This window comes from Mytilus californianus, unplaced genomic scaffold (genome assembly GCF_021869535.1).
Source record: "Mytilus californianus isolate M0D057914Y unplaced genomic scaffold, xbMytCali1.0.p SCAF_1, whole genome shotgun sequence".
Classification (NCBI taxonomy): domain Eukaryota; kingdom Metazoa; phylum Mollusca; class Bivalvia; order Mytilida; family Mytilidae; genus Mytilus; species Mytilus californianus.
The window spans coordinates 31,675,780-31,699,333 of record NW_026262581.1 but is presented as its reverse complement, the minus strand read 5'-3'; the positions used below and the strand labels follow the sequence as shown (position 1 = coordinate 31,699,333).

Below are 23,554 nucleotides of genomic sequence, written 5' to 3'. Positions count from 1 at the left end.
AACAAAAATAATGGAACTCTTTATTAGAGAAGGTAAAAATGGCCAGGTTGGAAGATTTGAATAGTTTACATCTGTTTCTGTGGGCTTTAAAAGTTTAATGTAGATGCATAATTTAAGATTTTATACACCTTATATACGTGTTTATACTTAACTTATAGTATGGAACATCGAGATATTCTTTAACTTTTTAATTAAAGACAAATTTTCACAAAACAGTCGATAATGGTAGGTGCAAATATATGTGGATCTGTTTTGTGTATAAGCAGAACTCAGCCGGAAAAACTTTCACTGGAAGATAAAAGATTGATCTTTTTAAAAGCATTAATTTGCATCTCTGCCCCTGACACCATTTTTTGGGGAAAAAATCATTATAATGGCCAATAATCTTATCGATAAGAAAAAGGCGAGTATACCTTTTTATGTTTAGGCGTGTTTGAGTTGTCTGGTTTTGTCTTGAAAACATATAGAGCAAAATATTTAATACATCATCTCGCTTTAAATTTTATCATTTTTATATATTAAGGCTACAGGTTAATATTCTAACATTAAAAATTCAATTTACAAATAGATTAAATATATGGGTTAAGTGAAATACCTTTCTAATAAGTCATAATAACAGAGTAGGTGGGTCTGACTAACAAATTTTACTTAAACCGCTATACGACATAGTTTACTTGAAGATCTTTTTTGTGCATAACTTCAAACAAATTTCATTTTTAGTGTATGTTATTTAGGGTAATTAGTCTTCACCATTTTTAGTCTGCCCTTCCAAGAAATATTTAAATAGAATGTTTTAAGTGTTTTTCGAACTCTCGAAAATCCCCCTGACAACCAATCAGACAATCGTTTTAAGTTGACAAAAAGAAAAAAAAATGTTGATTAAACTTGTATGCATATGAAAGCAACATTTATGTACTATGATGCTGAATATTTCGATGAAATGTAATATGAATAAGATATTTCAGTTCTTAGTCAACTTAATTTTCAGCCGATCAGATGGCTTTGTTTTGCATGTTTCAATGATACATTTTAAGAGGTTTGCGCATATATTATGTAAGCGATGCAGACTTTCTAAATCTCATAGGACTTTTTGTTACTGCAGTTTTGCTTATTGACATACATGTTTACTACCATAGACATATATCTTCATTAATCATTACAGTTGCTAACCGGATGGATGGATTTAAGCTATATGTGACAAATACTTCAACTATTCCACCTGACGGTTATCTCTGTTATGAAGATCCTGATCCTGGTTTTCCAAACATCACTCAGACTATTCCTTGTAATCAGCTTGGAAAATATGTCATTTATTACGACATTAAAGGAGATGAAAATTATGGACCAATTGTTGAATTATGTTACGTTTCCATTAATGGTAATTGACATTATCTATTTTTATATATTACATGTTACGTTCTTAGTTCTTCAGTTATTCAAGCCGTACATTTTAGTTTATGATATTTTACCAGCTTTACAGCTTTCTTTAAATTTGCAAACTACATGTGCTGGCCTTGGACATACATTCTATATTAAAATTTGCATCTGATGCATAATTGCTGTATGCTTATGCTTTCACATCATTAAATGGACAACATATATTTTATTTTACTTTCACAAATAACAGATGTTGATACCAATCGGAAGGAATTATGATTAAAATTTAAAATTCGTTTCTTATCAAAATCTTTATGGGAGCGCTACACTTTTGTTCTGGCGATTCATTTATTTTCATGGAATATAAAAACAATTGTAGATTATTTACTATTTAGCGGCTTTGCCAAAGTTTGAACACTAAGATAGAGAACGGAAATGGGGAATGTGTCAAAGAGACAAAGAGTAAGAAACAAAGCCGAAGGCCACCAATGGGTCTTCAACGAAGCGAGAAAATCCCGCACCCGGAGTCGGACTTCAGCTGGCCCCTAAACAAAAATGTGTATTAGTTCCGTAAAAATGGACGTCATACTAAACTCCTAAACATATAAATGAACTAAAATTAAAAAACACAAAACTAACAAAGGCCAGAGGCTCCTGACTTGGGACATGCGCAAAATGCGGCAGGGTAAATCATGTTTAGTGAGATCTCAACCCTCCCCTATACCTCTAGTCAATGTAGATTAAACAAACACACATCAATACGTACAGTAATACTCAGTTTAAAGGAAGTCCGAGTCTTATATATATGTCAGAATAGGAAACAAAAGAAACTAAGCAAAATGACAATGATACATAAATTAACAAAGGACTACTAGCAGTTACTGACATGCCAGCTCCAGACCTCAATTAAACTGATTGAAAGATTATGTCTTCATCATATGAAAATCAAGCACAATCCCTCCCGTTGGGTGTTTAGTATCATACCATCATAAAATAAATGAGAAGAACAAACCCGTATCATGCCAACAACTGGTTTTAGAATAAATGTGTTTATTTCCGATGAAAAGACCCTATGAGTGAATCAATACTATTACCAAAATATGCCATCTTTACTAACCTGTTTATATAAACACCATAAGATGGTGACAAGGGAACGTCACCATCTAAAAATGGATAATTAACGATAGGATATGAAAAATCATCTCTTTTATCATAAATTTTGGTAATAAGCTTCCCGTTAAAGATATAGATATCAAGATCCCGGAAAGGGCAGTGTTCATTGTTAGTATTAGCTTTATTTAAACTCAGTTCAGCAGGATAATAGCTTTATTTAAAGTCAGTTCAGCAGGATAAATCTCTTTAGTGTACATACTGAAGTCGTCATTATTGAGAGCCAATATATCATCCAAATATCTAAAAGTGTTATTAAATTTTTGTATCAGATGTTGTTTCGATGGGTCTTTGCTGATTTTAGTCATAAATTGTAACACGTAACATTACAGAAACAGGTCCGCAATAAGTGGTGCACAGTTAGTCCCCATTGGAATTCCAATAAATTGACGATATACGGAATCTCCATAGGGAACAAAAATTTTTTCTAGTAAAAAAATCAAGGGCAGTTATAGTACCAAAGCAGGTCCAATTGACATAGTTTTTTTGTTTGTTGTAAATAAAAAATGACCTAAAAGAGTTTGAACATATATATTTGCACTCTGACTTTTTAAATGCCCATTTAATTAGACATGTGATATTTTTCTTAATAAGATTATGAGGCAAAGTGGTATATAGAGTAGAAAAATCTAAACTTTGAACAGATTTGAAATCACCAATATAAGCATCGATTCATCAAGTACTTCCAACAAATTTTTGACACTCCAACAGTAATTAATTCCACTTTTTCTCAAAGGCCTTATTTGAACAATTTATTATCAGGTTTTTTTATTGTACCAAGTGTACTAGTAAGTAGAATAGACAGTTTAGTAGTAGAATAATGGCTTGAAGACGAAATACGTATATATTTGTAAGGTGTTTTGTGCAGCTTTGGAAGCCAGTACATAGTTTAAACTTTCATTGTATTTGGTTCTGCTTGTAAAGTGGTAGCTACAAGTTTATGGTTGTTACAGATGTCAATTTCCAAAAATGGAGTCAGTTGAAATGTTGGTATTGAAATACTAGCATATATGAAAACGATGTGATAACAAAGGGATATTCAAAAATCATAAGCAAAAAAAAAACCTCTAAAAATTGAAACCTACGAATAATACTGAATGCATAGTACGATTCATCAAGGACTATTAATCAATCAGCAGATGCATCGACCCCATGGCCATATCAATATCGATGATACCGAGCATATTGTCTTTGAAGAGAATTTCTGGATTAGTCTTAATCAATTTCCCTCGAAACTATGCATAAAGAACAATAAGTAAAATCTGTGTAAAGAAATTGAGAACAGGGATTTGAACTTTTGATATGTTTTTATGTATCCTTAAAAATAAAAGCGTTGCCTTCAGTATTAAAAACGTATACCTTTAAGGAGAGAGATACTTTTATCTGAATGAAATATACCATATGTTGTCACCGCTTTCGTTTAGAATTATATCACCGTATACAAACCAACTGCTTCATCTGCTTTTTGTCTTTTAGGTTGTCGAAAGAATTTGTGGGGACGTAACTGCACACAACCATGTTCAGAGAATTGCATAGAGAATCATTGCTATCCTGGCAATGGATCCTGTGTTTGGGGATGTAAGGACATAAACTGCTTAAATGATGTTTGCGATAAAGATACTTTGATTTGTACCGAAGGTTGTAAAGGAGGACGAACTGGACGATATTGTAATAAGTGTAAGTAGTTTTGTACTGTTTGTTACATGTATGTTTCATTAATTAATAATTACTTATCTACGATTGAAAACTTCTTGACAATGAGAAAAATCCCGAGCCATTGTAGTAGAGAAGTTTATATACTTTAGTTGCATACATAACAATCACTGTAACTTTGAGATGGAAAACAAGATCAATGAGTTAATACACTACATGTATTTTTCATTATTTAGATTTAAACATCATAAAAATGCATTGACTTGAAGACTGCCTGTCGGGAATGAGTTATAATACCGACAAGAAATGCGTTATGCGAATACAAATTGAATGGTAAAAAACGAAACTTTCAAGATCTCAATACATTCTTACTCATTCGGGGATACTAAAAAAAAGTTATAAAATATCCCAAACTACTCAAAAAATTCCTAAAACACCAATTTAAGCTTTCAAACAGTTAATTAGACTGGTGAATCAATTGATGCGGGCTTAAATGTCTTAACCTAGTACCGCTCCTTAATAAGTTTCGCTAATGTCGTTGCGAACGTAGTAATTGCTCCACACAAATGTATCATACATCAACATTCAACAATTACGTCACATGTATCCCAAGCAACTACTAAATGTTTTTGTATGTGGTCTGCAAAGAGTTGAATGTGATCTAAACTGTTCATTCTTAAGCCTCAAATATGTTAATTAGTCAAAATAACTTTTCCCCAACCGCCTCAATATGCAGAGAATCCATTTTACAAAGAAATCATTACGCCAAGTGAGCCAACATAGTGCCCAGTTGGTTAACACTATCTCGATTATTCAACTACATATTAGGCATGTTAGGTCTGGTGATTGAACAGAACATTGTAATGACCTCGGGACCTTATTCACCCAGATGGTATACGTACATTTTTGGATGTATGTTATGTAAACCTTTATGTTTGAGACTGTGAGAGGTATTAATACAAAACGTATCTTTCAGTATATACCCAAATATAAATTATTAACTTCAGGACTGGTTTAAATCTATTTCTACGTATTCAAATTAAGAATTCAATGAAAATCACATACGTGAGTACGTCCGAACCTCTTTCGTCTAATAACCTTTTTACCTACATAATTTGAAATCCAAGGATGTACAAATGCCTGAATACGTGAAAGCTATGTGACCGAAAAGGAATCTACAGGGAATAGACTTATATCGGTCAACATTTAACACGGGAATAAAAAGAATTTCAAGAATTTACTATTTTATTTGATTTTGAAAAATAAACGACACTGACCGAATATTGACAATAGAGAATTATTAAGGGACATCATTATCTGATTTGTGTTTTTATTTTACAAATAACTTTATAATAACAATTACATCAATTTTAACAAAACAAATAGAAAAAATCGGACTTGTTTATAATCCAAGGGTTTTAAATATATTCTACTGTTTATCGTTACATTTTTGGACTAAAGCAGTATCACAACCAAAACGCAATACAAGCATGATTCGTGCTCTATGTCATGCTTCATACTTCAATACCTTTACGAAAGTACCTTGTAGTATTCGTGAAAGATTTTTTTTTTCAAAATATCCTTATTTCTCTTAATTGTAAGTATTGTCTCTATTCGAACACAGACACAACACAACGTTATTTCCTATGCTATAGAAAACACGTATTATACATCACTGATTACATACATTTCCAATGTATTATTCTTTTGTTAATTTAACATTCTGTCCATTTTTTCATCGCAATTACTGAAATACTTTCCCACACACCTTCTGCCCCATCGTAATTTAACAACCTGACCATTTTATCATCGCAATTACTGAAATACTTTCCCACATACCTTCTGCCCCATCGTTTTGCGTTTGAATATTTCTAGTTGTAAGTAACGCCAATGAATGCACACACTTTACGAACTTCATTAGCAGGGGTTAGGAAGAACGACTGAAATAAACACTACATAAGTTTTACGAACACCGTCACAAATTGGTTGATCGATACGATGTGTCTGCGTCTTAACTCACTAGCGACATGTTTTCGCAGTCTTTGCCTAAAAATGCCAGCGTAGTCGTTAAAGAAGTAATTTTAGCGATTGTGTCATATTCCCGATTACGATCATTTTCACTGTGTGTGAATACGTATGACGTGTAATAAAGGATTAGATGAAGGCTTAACCTGTCAATGAACCCGGTTTCGTTCCTTTTTATGTTTGTACAATGCCCTCAGATTTTGTTTGTTACCTTGATTTATCTCTTCTTTGACAGTTGATTAGATTGAAACAGCGGTAACTTCTCATGCCTATTTTCTATCACAATTTTACAGTTTTGCGTCATGATGCCTTGTAGTTTAATATGTATTCTAGTTTCCTTGTCGAAGTTTGATGGTTCTCCCCGGCTACTCCGGTTTCTTTTACCAATAATACTAGCCACCCTCTATGACATGGCCTATGTCGTTGATAGTTACATTAAACACCAATAAAACATGCAATCCCGTACAGAAAATGTTCTGTAAAATTTACATTTCTTTGGTTTGTATTCATAATTCGCACATTGTTTTTAAACAAAATTTATTTTGAGTGTACATTGCCATCAGTTTAAAAGCATGATTCATCGGTCATTCTTTTGATCAATTGATTAATCCTACTTTATGATTTCAATTTTGTTCTTGTGATGAGAGATATTCGAAGATCTATAATTAATATCTAAAATAGTTGCTTATTAGTGGTATGTGTGTTTTAGATGCTAAATATTTCGGCGACTCAGAGATGACAGTTAAGTGCACACCAGAAATTTATAAGGTATAACCTCCTAGTATTTTTCGTGTATTAGTTCAATTATGATTTACTTTTAAAATATTCTGTCTAAAGCTCATGATTTTAGAAAACATAGTATTATGAATATTTGTGTATTTAAACATGTAGATAGCCCATATATGTAATCACCTTTTTACTTGTTTTGAATGTGAATCCCATTCTCCAGAAGATCAGTACGCTCTCGTCTCTTTCAAAATAACATCACTACCTTTAGCTAGTTATGAAAAACTGCTAGAACACAATCAATGCAAACATTTGAGCTTACTAAGACGTTACTTTATATAATCGAACTGCTGAAAATATATATTTGTCCTAGATATTAATAAAATTGCTTTATCTTTTAAAATTACGATGAAGTAGCTTACAACAAAAAAGCTCAATACTTTTTTTTCAAATGTTAGATATCGTTACAATGTACACACAGGATTTGCACTCTTATATTTGTAAAATAAAAACAATATTTTTAGAGTTTTTCCAGAGAATACAAATTTGAAGATACATATGCCTTAAAAGGTGATAATAGTCTGTTTGTGTATTCAATTTAATAGACATATTAGATAAATGTTTAGAATTGACAATAGAAGGTCGAGAGTCTAGAGTTGTGGCATTTAAAATAAGGGATCATCTCAAAATTATGATATTCATTATGGAATTACTAAGTACATTAATATATTTTATAACATTGCTACTGATAAATGAAAAATAATTGTTATAGCAAGTAGATGTTTAGCAAACAATTGGAACTGAATGTCATTCCACATTTTTTTATATTAAACATGTATAATATCAAGTGACAAATTTTTCATATCGATGGATTAGTTGGTTGGTTGGTAGGTGTACTCATTGGCTGTTTGAGTGGCATATCAATTGATGAAATGATTTATTGGTTGACAGTTTGCATAACGTCATGAGACTCATATTTCATTTAGACTAATTCATTGATTGATCATTTGTTTTACGTCCAGTGACGAATATTTAACAAACATTCTGTGTTAAATCCCCCACTCTTCCGAAAAAAAAAACAGAACCGGGATCACTACCTGGATTAAATACACGGGGACGTGTCTTTAGGTAAAAGCAAAAAAGAAATTTCAAAGGAATTTCCAGATTCACATAGATATGTAAAAGAGCAAAAATCAAAAGTTCAGACCAAAGTCCAATTTTTAATGCAATGAAAATAAAATGTATGTGCATCAAATACATCAAACGTTAATTCCGAGAATCCCTAGAAAAAACGGTAGTTCATAAAGGAAGTTTCAATGATATTTTTTACATGGCGTTAATCTTTGCGTGTGTCTATTGAAATTTTAAAGAAAATTGTAAGGCTATTTTTATCGGAACGGGTGAAGTAGAGGAGTGGTAAATCCTGTATTTTCCTAGAAACGTCAATGCTGAAATACAAATTAATATGTTGAGTGATCCGGAAACGTTTTATTTAATCGGATCTTGGCCCTTCCTTTTTTTATTCCGCTTGTGCCTAGGAATCCGAACCCGTGTATGTTTTAATTTAGGAAATATTTCCAGCCTGCCCCATTATTTGGAGGGAGGTGCATTTATCATTCCATGAGTAGAGAATTTGCGCTAAATATTTGTCACTGGGCGTCAGAGTAATAATCAATCAATGAATTAATCTTATGAAATAGCTGCCTCTTTACGACATGAAACTGTTAATAAATACAACATTCAATTATATTCCATCTTTATCAAATCCTGTTGTATAAAATCTGTTATTAGTAAAATGTTTTCGAATCTTTCGGGTGTAAATATACAATCTGTCCCATACAGGTATATCCATCCAGTGGACCTCTTCGTGGTGGTACCATGTTGACAATAAGTGGAAAATACATTGGAAATATTAAGGATAAAATTTCGGTCGATATCGGTGGAGTACGATGTCATAATGTAACAGTCGAAACCCCCAATCTCAAGTAAGGATTAATATATACCTTGTAAATTAAGGATATAAACATCAAGAGCAAACGGGGCTGAAAACACTTAACATGTTACAACGAAGAAAACTTTTGAATGCCGAATGAAAAGAACGTAATTTCCTAAAAGAAACTTTAATGTCATACACATCAAATGTTATAAAAAATTATTCTTTTCACCCAACGAATCTGACATTTTTAAAAAAAGACCATGTAATCACTTAGTATTATATGATTGCCCTCTTGGTATTTATAATGAAAATTAAGTATAACTTGAAAGACAGAATTAAACAAAATCTGGCATAGTCGGCTTGAATTCCCGAAACGAAATAATAATTATAGACTCAATAGTTAAAGATGTAAATATCATAATCAATTATCATCACAAATTTAAAAAAGTTAGAATGTATGTTTTGTTCTGTTTAAAGTGAATAACTCACAGCTTCAAAATCGGTTTTGATATAATAATAATAAAAACTTTAACAAGTTTATAACCTGGTGATTTTACACTAGGTAACTTTATTTCATTTAACATAAAGGAATTTTTAATTTAAATGCACATTTATAGAATGTTACTTTTCTGGTTGTCGAAACAACTATAAGTTAAGCACGATTACACAATTTGTGTACTTAAGGCATTTTGTCTCAACCGGCATCACATATGGAATTAAATAATCAAACCAACTTAAACGGAACAAAATGCGATTCAATGCTTTATACACATTAGTTCAATAACATGATTAATTCGAGAGAAAAAAATATCAATAACTCACTTTCATTTTACCAAAAATACATTGAAAGACAATGTGTTAATCTTATTTTTTTATTTTATCTATTTGAACAGTTTGACTTGTGTAACTGGGAAAAGCAACACGAACCACATGATCCAGACAAAGGGAATATTTGTTACAGTAAATGCAAATATATTCAACGATACAAATACTACATACTTCAGCTACCAGGTTATTTTTCAAAGAATATATGTGTATAGGATACTCTTTATGTCATAAGCTATCAATACTTTCATTAAATGTTTTTTTTTATTATTGAATGTGTAACGATTCATCAAATTTGCTTTCTTTTTTGATGATTAAAAAGTAAAATAACAAATATGCCGAACTTCAAGGAAAATTCAAACCGGAAAGTCCCTTATCAAATGGCAAAATCAAAGACGCAAAAAGATCAAACGAATGGAAAATAACTGTCATATTCCTGACCTGTAACAGGCATTTCCTTACGTAGACAATGGTTGATTAAACATGGTTATAGCTAGCTAAACGGAAACAGTGATTTAATTCTGTAATGTTATATAGAATGAGTGATGTTATACATGTACGTAAGATACTGCTAAATTGGCAAACAAAAGTCAAATTAATCTACCAAAACAATACCGAAAAATAATTCTTATCGTTGTATTAACGTTTACCCATAGTTTTTATCCACTTCTTAAATGTCTGCATGACGACACTCATCAATGTTTGTTTTTTTATTCAAAACACGTTAAATTGTTCTTTCATCAATATAATCGTTAATATAGATTTGATTACCAAAGCATTAAATGCCACAATAGTTCATAGAATAGATAAACATTTCTCATAAATGGTGTAAATTGTTGCAAGCAATCGCTGTGAATTTTTTTTTCAGAACTCTACGATATTAGAATTCTCACCGACAAAAAGTTTCATATCAGGGAACACAACTGTAACAATAAAAGGTCCTAATATTGGTTTCGAAGGACAAAATCGATACAATATTTCGTTTTGTGACATGTATAATTGTATAGAATGTAGGTTAGTTATATTTGCAGCGTGCCATTAGTAGCCAATAGAAGTGATCTGTAAACTAATAAGTCGGTATGACTATGCATTGTCAGTGATCGATTTCGTTTTATAATATGTCTAAACAGACTGACAATTCCAATTATAAAGTAAAAGACAGGAAATTACTATCACATAATAGAACGTTCACATGAAGGCGAGATTACTTTTTAGCCAAAAAAGTCCACCTAAAAGTTGTAAAAGGATTGTTATTCGAAGCTCGGCTTACAGGAGAAATGATTTTGAGCTCTTAAATCTTCCTATTTCTTTTAAATTTTACTATAATACCGTTTTGGACAATACTTTTGACAAATCACCATAAGGGGCATCTCATCAAATAATTAGATAATATTAGATCATCTTGTATAGAGCCCTTTTAAAAATTTTTGACATATTATGCCAGTGATTGTTGTGGAGCTAAATCATCTGTTTAGGAATTGTGTATGGGGAGTGTATAGTGGAGGTAAGAGTTGACTATTTATTGATTCATTACCGCTAAAATTCTGATAGAAATATTATTTTCATAATGACGAGTTCATTATTTTAATGAAGTAGGTAGACACCATGCGTTTTTCTAGACCGACAGACCATAAGATCTATTGGCTTGTCCGATAATCCTTATAGAATCGAATAAAAGCTGAAATCAGATTTAAGTTGGTTGACATACAAAATCACAAAACATTCTCCGTAGCGATGAATTTAAAGTTCTTTATAAATACATTATCGGCGGTCATAATGATACCTTAGCTCGAAACAAACAACATGGGTTTTTTTCGTAAATGTTTCAGATATTTTTATTTTAAATGACTATGCATATCCAGCATTTACACCTGCTCGGAAAAGTTATGAAACAAACTCAGTTGGCAGGAGTATCAAATCTAACTCAAAACGATTCAGACAAAAATAATGAAGTGCCCCGTTAAAGTTGTATATATATGTATCAGCAAAAGATTTTATTGTAGGATACACGATAGAGTACACTGATGGATATGACTGCATCCAAATCATTTTCTTTACATTATGTATATCATACTCACTATGCATATTTTTATTTTATTAATCTCTAAAAAGTCCTCCTCCTAATTGTAATCTTCAATCGTTGAGTGTTCCATATGAGTAACATAAACTCATTAAGATGTACTTTTAGGTAAACGAGTAGTCATTGTAGTCACCAACTAAACTAACGATGAAGTATTTAGCAACACGTTAGTCTATCAACCGGGGCTTCTTCTTCCACTTCTTAGGGTATTCATCGGTTTCAAAAACAATTTTTGCTCTCAATAAATTATTTATCTCGCCTTTATACCAAACAGGTAGAACTCTTAACAAAGTTTTCTGTATTTTACAGTGCATTCCCAGATACTCTCAGTTCAAATTACACCAAGTGCAAAACTGGAAAATCATCAAGAACTCGAAATATGACTCGATTGCAGGTTATAATTGATGATTTGACGATGTTACATTTCAAAAGAACGTTTCGATATTTACCGGATCCAAAATTTAATACATTTAATAGATCCCCGAAATCCCAACTGAGGTATGAGAACATATAAGTATTAGCAATGCAGCTAGTTTTATACGATGCAATGCATAAAATAATTATTTAAATTGAATTCATGTCATTTTTAAATTGTGTTTATTAATTGCTGTCTTTTTTCCGCATATTCCAAATCTGCCTTTCTACGATGAAATAGAAGAATGAAGACAGTATTGAGCATATTCCATATCTTCCTTTCTATGCTGAAATAGGAGAATGAGAAAATAAGTTTAATCAATTGGACTTTAAAAATACATATTTTAAATATTTCTTTTAAATGTGTAAAGTCGTGCAATACATTTTATTACTAAAATTTCCTTAATTTTATTCATTAGTGGAGGTGCAACATTTACAGTTCGTGGGGAAGGATTCACTAATGTAGAAGAAGTAACTGTTGAAAGAATGGTACGTACAAAAGGTTATCATTGAAATCATTCTCATTTCACTAGATTATTTAAAGATAAAGTATTAAACAAACAACGAGGAAAGGAAAAGAAAGTTTTCGTCTCAATAGAAAAAAAAATAATGAGCGTTATTTAATTACAAAACATTTACTTAATTAAATTGCGTATGTTAAAAATCTTTGTTTCATTTATCCATAATTCCTTTTTTTCATTTTTCTATGTTGATATTGGTTTACTGAACATTAATCAAAAAGCAAGATTATTTCTAGATTATACAATAAATAGTTATAAACTATTTGAATACATGGAAGAAACAGATTTAAACATGAAGACCAAGTATGTGGACAAATACCGCTTTTTTTTTCTTTTTTTCTTAAAAGTTGTTTTCAAAAAGACAACAAATCAACGGTGTTCGACTTCGGGACACCCTATATTAGACTTATTTACTAAGGAATCGTATTTATTCATAAGTTTCTTAATTTAGTAGATTTTATGAATATACATATGAATCATTTAAACACTAGAACAAAAATTTCCTCTTACCTTATATGGACTATGCTAAGACTGTGAAATCAACCATGACGATATTAATGTGTGTTATATCTTACATGTATAATCTCATGATACATAAACGACATTAGGTTCTGAAATAGAATAAACATTCATTTACCTTTAAAACATTTTACCAATATATAATTTAAGAAAATTGTTATTCTTTTTCGTTAGGATAAACATTGCGATGTACCGGAAGATACATTAGCTGTCTGTAAAACACCTCAAAAACTAGGGAATCAGCCTAATAATCAAACAGTTTATGTTCATTTTGATGACGTTACTCTTCCGGTTACTATAGAATATGTGGAAGATCCTACTTTCGAAAAGTTTCCTGACGTATACGAGTATGACAAGGAGTCTTCTATTCAAATCAAGGTATTTGAAATTGAAAAAAATGATTTTTTCTCTGGTGACTAACGCACATATTGTCCTTTATTCGTTGAAGGAAAATAACACTATTAAGGTCGTGCGCCCGAAGCGCTTTTCTGGATTCACCTTCATTAGGTACGCCATACTCAAAACAATTGAAGGCCAAGGATGTTTTAAGACCTAGTAAAGGTATGAAGAGCTATTATACCAAAAGGGAAATATAACAAAAATAGCAAAATCAATCTAATTAGCTTTTCCTGAAGGAGTTGGAATTTTAGTTTTTTGATAATTTTTTAATTTATCAACTCAACATTTCTTTAAAAAAAGTTTTACCGAAGAATGTATACTAAATCGATGATACCCACTGGGCTTAACAGTCCACCAGCCGTGGTTTCGACCTAGTACTAGGAAATGAAAATAACACTATAAATTCCGGGCGTCCGAAGCATTTTCTTGATTTACTCTATCAGGTACGCTCAAACATTTAAAAGCCAAGAATGTATAAGACATAAACGCGTGTAGGGCTATATGACCAAAAAAGGACAAAATGTCATCTCTGCGTCATTTTATTATTTAATGATTTCTTAATTCATCAACGGAAAATTTAAGAATAGTTTGTCATAAATCATGTCAGTACCAAAGGACTGGAATCTGTATTATAAATGTGTTCTAACTTACTGTCGTTTTAATTATTTATCAAATGATAGATAACATGGTACACATCAAAGTTCGAAATATAATGTTTATAAACATTTACCCAGGATGAGTTTTTTTTTTTTGGAGATTATAAAGTTGGTATTTGTATAGGTGAGATATCAACAACTAGATTTATCTAAGAGCTAAAATATATATAAATAAATATATATATATAGAGAGAGAGAGAGAGAGAGAGAGAGAGAGAGAGAGAGAGAGAGAGAGAGAGAGAGAGAGAGAGAGAGAGAGAGAGAGAGCAAAACCATGTTCCTTAAAACAACATTGTCAAACAGTTCACAAAACAACACTCAGAAAACCATACGTTGAGCATCAAGAAAATCCCCAAACCTTCGAAGGAAACTCGTGTGTTTTCGTAGGGTAAGCTGGCCTACATTTGTTATATTCATCATGATATTCATGGAATGTTACAATCTAATGGAAATGAGGAAACTTCTACAAATTGACAGTTAAGACGGTTGCTGCCAGAAAATAGTAAAAAAGAAAAATAACTCCGCTAAAAAGTATGTATAGCTCATTTGAGTCAACATGATACACGGTTCATGTTCGATATAAAACTAGGGACAACAGAATAAATAGACTAGGTAAAAATAGCAAAAATATAAAAATTACAAAAGAAAACATGGAAAGTACAATGTATAAAAAGGAATACAGCTTTCAAAGCAATACATTTCTTTAAAGGGTAGAAATATTTTAAATGGAGCCCGACTTGAAGACTACCGAATACATGTTGGATTGGATGGAAGTTGTCTCCTAACTGATATTGATATGCAATTGATCATATGTTTCCCACCTAAATCAGTACCTCGGACTAACAAAACAGATGTGAATACAGTTCATGTAATTGTAAGTGTAATTTAGAATTTATTTATGTTTAAATTAATGCACGAAAGCGCGTATGTCATCCAAAACCCTTTGAGTGGATAGCTTGCTACGTGAAGGTTATTAAGGAAATTTCCTTCGAAACTAGAATTCATATACAAATCTGTTTGTAGAATGACTAATCCAAAATTTGAAATATATTAAATATATTCAACGATTTGTCAAACAACATTTTTATTCACGAATGATCATATTGTTGGGTCACAAGTTGAATATTTTTTCGATATTTGAACTCTTGGATAAGTTATGCTTTATATGACATTTAGTGGAAACAAAATAGAAAATGCCCCAAAAAATTGTTTTCATACACATACTCGGTTCGTTTTAATGCAACAACATCGACAATGTTTTGACAACACCCATTGTGGTATGACGTCGGAGGAGTGAAATTATCGGATTTATTTCATAAAAAATTATGTGAAATTATCAGGTTTTATTTAACTGGGAACTCACGGTATTTCCTTACAACTCATGATTAATAAATGATCTCCCTTCATCTCATTATTAATAATGTGTTATATAATGTCTACACATTCTTATTAGATTTGTTCAAGTCAATTTATTCATTTAATAATATCAAGAAGAACTTGCTTGACACTTTTTATAGGTCAAGCATCTTTCACAAATGTATTGTTCTTTTTATGCTGTGCGTACCTCCTTAATTTATATCATTTTATTTAAGATAACACACAAACTTACAATATGAGATGAAATTTGACATTCAACCAAAATAGGGAGATAATAAGCACAACCTTTGCATAACAATTATTTATAAGTTCAATTGATATACAGAACTGCACCATTAAACCGCGGGTAAACTCGTGTGTTTCTGAAATGTTAGCAGTTCATGTTCCACATGTTACATTTGCCATATTAACCTTTAAAACATTCATTCGTGATATCCATTGATTTAGCATCTTACAATATCGGGCTGAGTAATGTCCCTTGTCTAACCATAAGACATCACAAATACAAAAATCATCAGTAAATGTTAATTCTTTTCCCTAAAACTTTATTGAATGTTCTTGTAAACCCAATCTGTTATAAAATGGAATCAAACGTACTGGGTGGTAGTTAAGATCTCAAACAACATTTCCTGCACTCGTTTTTACAAAGGCTTTTTTTGTATGTTGCACTAATAGAGTCGTGTGTTAAGTTGCATAGCAAAAAGGAAACGTTCTAAGATTTTTAAGTATTTGCCTGCTCTACAATAGGAGACTCCCTTTTAAATTATGACGACACACCTTGTGCGTGTAAGGATTTTCCAGTGGGACCTTGTTTCTTTTTTGCCCTTTGAAATGTGGTGCTATTGAACATAAACATGCATGATTCCTTGTTTCATATTTTACCAACAAACAATCTCAAATCCATCACGTTCATATCTATATGAATTGCCAGTTTATCAGTTTTCAGCTCTTGGATAATGGTGTAAGTGTCTTATATTCCAGAAAAGCGCTTCTGATGCACCAAATTTATAAAGCGATACTTTCGTTTTCTAGCAATGGGCATGGGGAGAAATTACTGCTGGTTGACTGCTGGTCTCCGGGGTATCATCAGCTAAGTAGTCAGTGCTTATGCATGTTAGGCATAAATGAAAAGCATGCGAGTTAAGTTCACCAGTGTGCTCTGATTATGTGGGCATTTCAGTCTTTTTGTCAATTTGTTTACATTACTGCAATTTGTTAGCCATTATCATGAATTGTCGGGTCTTAAATCAACATCAATACTATAGTATAGCCATTAAAAAGTAAACTTTAAGATCTATTATTACAGTTAAAACAAAAAATAGGTTGCATTATAACATGGGATTAATAAAAGAAGATGCAAATGTGAGTGAAATCGTTGTCCTATTGTATTTGTGACATCAATAAAAAAAACGGAAATCGCGGTAGCCAAAGGTGTCTCATCTTCGCTAGCCAAGGGTTACGATCCACTTCCCTCCTCTACACCCTTGGCAGATTAAGCCAACATTTGTAATAACAATGTTGCGCCATCTATCGTTAGATTAAAGTCACGCCCATTCCGAATACATTATTCTTGACCAATGGTAGCACTTGAACTCTTCAATTTAGAGGTAAAACACGGTAACGTCTAGATTCTACATACTTGGTAAAGCAGGAAACGAAAATATACGTTGACATTCATGCATTTTTGCAAGAAACATACACAGAAACTTCTATTAGTTGATTAAAAACATTCAAATTGTCACTAAATATAGTCGTATGTTTAGGGGTGTAAAGACTAGTTGCACAATAAGCACGTGGCAATTGTTTACATACACTTTCTACATTTACACGTGATCATGTTATATGCGCTTTTTGATTGGATGCAGCGAGTTTAGACTGCAACCAATGAAAATCATTACCTTGTGTCTCCGAAATTCTATCTCAATCTGCCAAGGGTGGAGAGGAGGGAATTGGATCGTAACCCTTGGCCAGCGAAGATGAAGGTGTCTTAAACTTTGTAATACGTGAGGATTCGTTGTGATAAATTTCATGCTTGTATCAATAAGTGAACTATTTTGCAATTATTTCCATATTAGCCGTTCCACTACATCATTTCATAAAGCACTTATCATGTTCTGTTTTGTTTAAACAATATATATTTTGGGGAAACTGGATATGAAGATTTGCTTTTTCTACACCCATTGAATCCCTAATCACATATCTATAAACGCCTCCTTGTTTGTGTGTGGATTTTGTACACTTCAAATTTAAAGAGTTGAAGCAGATTTCATCCAAAGAAAGTTAAACGTTATTGAATATATTTGTCACAGATTCCTACGAAAATGATCTACATGTTGTAAAAACAATCCCGTCATCTATTTTCTTTGATTATGATATTACCGAATTATAAGTAACAACTTCTTATCCTACCAGAGCAACTGTTTTTACCCTCGGTTCATTTGAAAGTCAATTTTCTGTGTAGTGTTATTTTATTGTTGTTTGCCTTTTGTATAGTTTTTTGTTATGACAATGGTGTTGTCTATTTTTATTTGACACTGTTTATTGTCCCTTGGTATATTTTCATCTCTCTTTTTCTCAATAAAACTACCACAGAAATAACTTCAAATTCTTTAAACTGCACTATCTATTTTACTATTGCAACAACACCCCTAAATATGAGTTGTATATATATTTATTGCCAACTTGATCAGGATCTTCTTCATAAAGGGTTGTTTGATTACAATGATTCTAATTAGGAAAGTTGAACGTCATTTCTGCAAAGTGTTAACGAGCGCCCTCATATATTAACGGAATACATTTTTATTTGTCTCACACATTTGTGTCGGAGATAACCATGGATATCTTATGCTTGTCGAAGCCACAGTCGAGTAAGACTCATCACCGAATTACACGTATTACAAAGTTCGTATCTGTCATGAAGAATACAACGGGAACTGCTTAGGATTCAAGACCACACAAGTCTATATATCGCTTTGTTTTGTGTTCGTCTCATTTTACCTTAAGTCTAATGTGTTTTATTGACTGGTGTCATTTCGGTTTTTTGGTGTGAGGGTTTTGCATATTTTCCTTCGATTATTTATTTTTCTATTGTTTATTTCTTTCGTCAGTTCTTGTTTTCCTTATACCGAAACTACAAACATTTATAAGCAAACTTACCAGAGGTTGTGGTAGAAGCAATAGTTTTGACATCTACTTCATGCTAAAATCAATATGCTATCAAACTTTAACAACTTATATAACTTTATAAAGTTTTTCAACATTAATACATTGAATAGGTGGACGTTGGAAATATCAAAGCATACATTGGTGACTTACAATATAAAGCAGACAGCAACATATTAGCCATCACAGTTGGAATGTTGACTGCTGCATTAGTGACAGCTGTTGTCATTGGCGGATTCATAATAAGGAAGAAGAAAAAGAGGACTACTAAAGAATACAGAATGGAACTTCTGACACGGGAGGAAATGATACGAGAAGCAAGCAGAGAAGGTGAACTGTTCTTTTTACATCACAATTAATATGTGAAAGGGGACGAAGTCTGTATGAATTATTTTATTTAATTCAAACATATTTTAACTTCAAAATCTGTTAAAAAAGAAACGGAAATACCGTAACGTTTCAGATTTCGGTTTTGTTGTTAGGGATTTTAGTTGTGACGTTATTTGTGTTATGACGTCATATTCAATGTAAACAAAGAAACGCTATCATCAGGTAACGGTTTTTCATATCAAGCCATTCAAGGAATTATTAAAAATGAAATTGGTTTTGCGTTCCTTCCTATATTTTACTAGACTGATAAATATATATTTTACTCAAAGACTCATGCAAACGATACCGGAAAAAGGAAGTAGATTTCTGCGCAAATGCGGGAAAACAAAAAAGTCTAAAAATAAAAAAGTTAACGATTTTGATTTCATTAGTAGAATGGATTTTTCCCGATTTTTTTTTTTTTTTCTTTTAATTTTAATTGATTTTTTTACCGTAATAGGGTACTTCGTCCCCTTATAAGGCGTAAATGGGTTAAGCAAATAGTACTATGAAACAAGAAAATTGTTAGAACAAGCCGTATGGTTTGCATTATTAAAAAAAACACCTTCTCGTATACAAAAATGATTTCTGGTTTAGGAATACATAAAACCATAACTCTCACGCCAATTATTGTAAATTCAGAAATTATTTCGTGCATTTATTATTGCGATTTTTGAAGAATGGACATAAATGCGAGATTACTATTGCGATTTCAGGAAATCTGCATACAGATATATGTATCAGATATCTAAATGCAAGTTTTATTCGTTGCTGTCGTATTATTCGCATCAATAAAAATCTTGCAATAATTTCTGAATTTAAAGTAAATGAATCAGTATCTTTTGACTTTTATTTCAATGAATTTGCTATTGCTATTCATAATGAACATAAAAGACAAAACGTACAGTTCCTAGTGGTTGAAATGTAGACATCCCTTCGAAAATTTTAACGGCGCAATCATGAGTTGGTTGTCCGTTATTAAATAAATGCGTCACAGATGACCACGGGTATGATGCAATTGTCGTAGTCATTCTTTCGTCCTCTTTTTTTTTCAAAATTATGACATCATCGAATGAGACTTAAAACCGAAAGTGTACTTACCGTGAGCAACATCTGCTCATCCGTACAGAGTACCGGAGGCCACCCAATGTTTCTGGTAAGGGTTCGTGTTTTTATGTAGTGTTTGTATAAAATTTCAATGGGGTTTTTTGTCATTTATGGTTTTTTGCCATGGTTTTATCGGTCTTTTTTCGACTTATGAGTTTTGATTCCGCCTTGTCTTTCTGTAAATATGAATCATGCTTTTTTCGTGGTTCCTTTTTAGATCATCAATATTGTCAAACACAGCTACAACATAAATTTATTGTCATATGATTCTTGTTTTTTTGGGGTTTTTTTTGCAGAGTTTGCTGATGCTCAGATGAGTATCAGAGACATAAAATCTGACCTAGTTACTTCAAGAGTACCATTTTGCAACTACCAGACGTATATTCTTCATCAGCTCTTTCCAAATCAAGATATGACAACCAATATTTTACTTCAGGATTTAGAGGTAACATCACACTGCATTTCTTGTTATAAAAATGAATAAAAAGTTGTGATATATATATATCACAGGTAACTATCTCAGAGTGTACGTACTGTAAAACGTTTAAATTTACTTTTTGGAAGATAAAAAATGATTTTGTTTACATGTATTACAACATTTATTAAAAAAGGGGTAAAATAGCTGTTCCAATTAATGGTTTCTACATATTTCATTTATTTGAGAGAGCATTGACGTTTTCATATTTTGATAAGTTTCAATGACCAACGATCTCATTTTAGCATCATCAATTTTAGACAGATACTTCATTCATATGATGAGGAGCCCTATTTTCAGTTTCCAAAAAGTCACACAAATAGTTTGTACTGAAATTTGTTAAAATTGCAACCCGTTGTTGTTGTTATTTCAGATAACAGATGACAGACAAACCGTCCTAAAAAGTGCAATGGACAAATTGGAAACATTGTTGACGAATAAGATTTTCCTGAAGTCACTTATCCAAACATTAGATCGACCAAATATGATTACAATGCAAGAAAAGTAATAAAGATATATATTAGTTTTCATAATGAATTATATACAAAATATACCAAAAAAATTAACAATCTGAGTGTATAATATTTTATGCATACTACAACACACCATTGCAAATTCAACCAATTATTAATGCATATGTTGATCATGTTGATGGTGAAAAAGGAAAATTTTAATTGCAAATCATATCCTAAAGAACCAAATTTATTTCAATAACGGAAATTATTGATGATTTACATACTGATAATATATAGTACGAAACTCCAACTCATATTGTCTCATTATATTTGTGTTTTCCTTTTTTCTACACAAATAATATGAAGCACACTATAAAATCAAGACTTTTTTATTTCATAAACTACATATCAACGCGACGATCGAGTTTACTTTTTTTGATTTTGTATTATTTATTGATATTTTTATGTCAACTTTTAATATAATTGTGTATATTTAATCTATTTTAATCATATACTTTTCAGGGCACATTTTTCTTCAGTTTTGTCGATTTCATTGCTTGGAAATATGAGACTGTTCTTCGAGTAAGATACTTTTGAATATAATACTTGTCTGATATTCTGATGGAAAAATATTATGTCATAATGGTGAAAACTGTAGTAAATAAACTTATCATAGATACCAGGATTAACAATTTGTAACAAAACGCGCGAGTCGTCTACAAAAGACTCATCAGTTACGTTCGAATCAACAAATTTAAAAAGGCTAAATGAAGTAAGTAGTTGAAGCGCATTGATGACCCAAAATTTCGAAAGATTTAGCCAAATACAGATAAAGTAATCTATTCCTTGGATATGAAATCCTTAGTATTTCGAAAAATTTAAAGTTTTGTAAACAGTAGATTTATAATTGTGACCATATCAATGTAAGAGTATGCTGTACCACATAAAGATATGTTCTACTACTGAATCTTGTGATTGTAATTGAGTTCATATGATTCAGATCTAGATGATTGTATTCAGACCATGTACGCCATTGTGGAATTCTTTTCGATATATACATGTAGGCTTTATATTACACAACTACAATATATAAAAGGAGATAAAGAGGTATTATTGTCAATGATATAACTATCCAACGGAGACCAAAGGACGAGGATGTAAACAACTCGAGGTCAATGTTCGGTTTAAATCAATAAAGAAACCCAATACCGTATATAATAAGTTATAAAAGACAAAGTTTGAAACAATTTAAAAGGAAAAAGCAACGGGCTGGCTTATGCTACAACAACACACGAAAACATACAATTATGACGAACAGTCACCAACGATAACAACTAAATTCCATGTTCTTGACTTTGCTACATAACAGGAACTTAAAGAATGTGGCGTTGTTAAAAATAATTGTGAGCGCTCAGCCTTACACTATCTAGGCAGTATTGTAACAGTACAGCAGAAAAAAACTGTAAGAATCAGTTTCAAAGAGCTTGAATCATAAAATGATTAAAAAAAACAATAACAACAAAAACAAATCACCGATCTAAGACTACTCACAGTTTCTGAAGTCACTTGCAACTAATAAATGAACCACGTTTTCCATGATAAAAATACACATCCAGCGGATTTAGTGTAAACTAAACATGAAGACTGACAACACCATTCAGAATATCAGAAAGACGAAGAGAAAGAGAATCTGCAAGTACTACACAGAAAACGACAACACGAACGACACTTACCCTTCTTCGACTAAAGTTTTTTTTTTATTTTCGCTTTTTTTTAGTTCAATCAATCATACCAAAATTTGTTTCAAAATTTTATTTCATTCTACAGTTTGATCCATTGTTTGCTCACAGATATGATTCGGTCATTGACAAAAAAACAACAGAAACTTCTATTCAGAAGGTAAATTTTATTAGTTTCTTTTTTTATATATCTGTAAACTTATCCACAAATTTTAACTATATTATCTTCTGTGTTTGTTATTGATGTCATTTACTAGATGGTTTAATGAAATATTTACCATACAATATATGATTGGCTATTTGACTGTTTGTTTTGCAGGTTTGACTCTATAGCCATGAGATTAATGGTAAATTGGTTACAGATTGGACTATACAGACAATTAACTGTATGTGGTGTTTTAAACTATTGATTAACATGCAATTAATTTGCAAACATTCATCTGCCAAGTGTATAACATGTTATTACAAGACTTTGTTTTTTACGGATGTGTACGTTTTTTTTTATTTTCCTTTCCTTTCAATCCATAGTATTAAGCAGAAGCAGATATTTCAAGCATGGAATTTAGAAT

At 31.6% G+C, this 23,554-nt stretch overlaps 1 protein-coding gene across 1 annotated transcript in view; it reads left to right on the top strand.

The window, feature by feature from the left end:
• The window catches only part of LOC127718572 (plexin-B1-like), a 48,752-nt gene that overhangs the window by 7,855 nt on the left and 17,343 nt on the right, over positions 1-23,554 (top strand). Inside the window, exons 4-19 of the mRNA XM_052224638.1 lie at positions 1,163-1,378; positions 4,024-4,224; positions 6,935-6,993; positions 8,794-8,936; positions 9,781-9,898; positions 10,581-10,726; positions 12,102-12,290; positions 12,626-12,695; positions 13,421-13,624; positions 15,011-15,175; positions 18,954-19,170; positions 20,613-20,761; positions 21,165-21,295; positions 21,769-21,828; positions 23,074-23,145; positions 23,305-23,371. Of these exons, the coding sequence (XP_052080598.1) occupies positions 1,163-1,378; positions 4,024-4,224; positions 6,935-6,993; positions 8,794-8,936; positions 9,781-9,898; positions 10,581-10,726; positions 12,102-12,290; positions 12,626-12,695; positions 13,421-13,624; positions 15,011-15,175; positions 18,954-19,170; positions 20,613-20,761; positions 21,165-21,295; positions 21,769-21,828; positions 23,074-23,145; positions 23,305-23,371 (2,207 nt within the window). The remainder of the gene's footprint in view (positions 1-1,162; positions 1,379-4,023; positions 4,225-6,934; positions 6,994-8,793; positions 8,937-9,780; positions 9,899-10,580; positions 10,727-12,101; positions 12,291-12,625; positions 12,696-13,420; positions 13,625-15,010; positions 15,176-18,953; positions 19,171-20,612; positions 20,762-21,164; positions 21,296-21,768; positions 21,829-23,073; positions 23,146-23,304; positions 23,372-23,554) is intronic.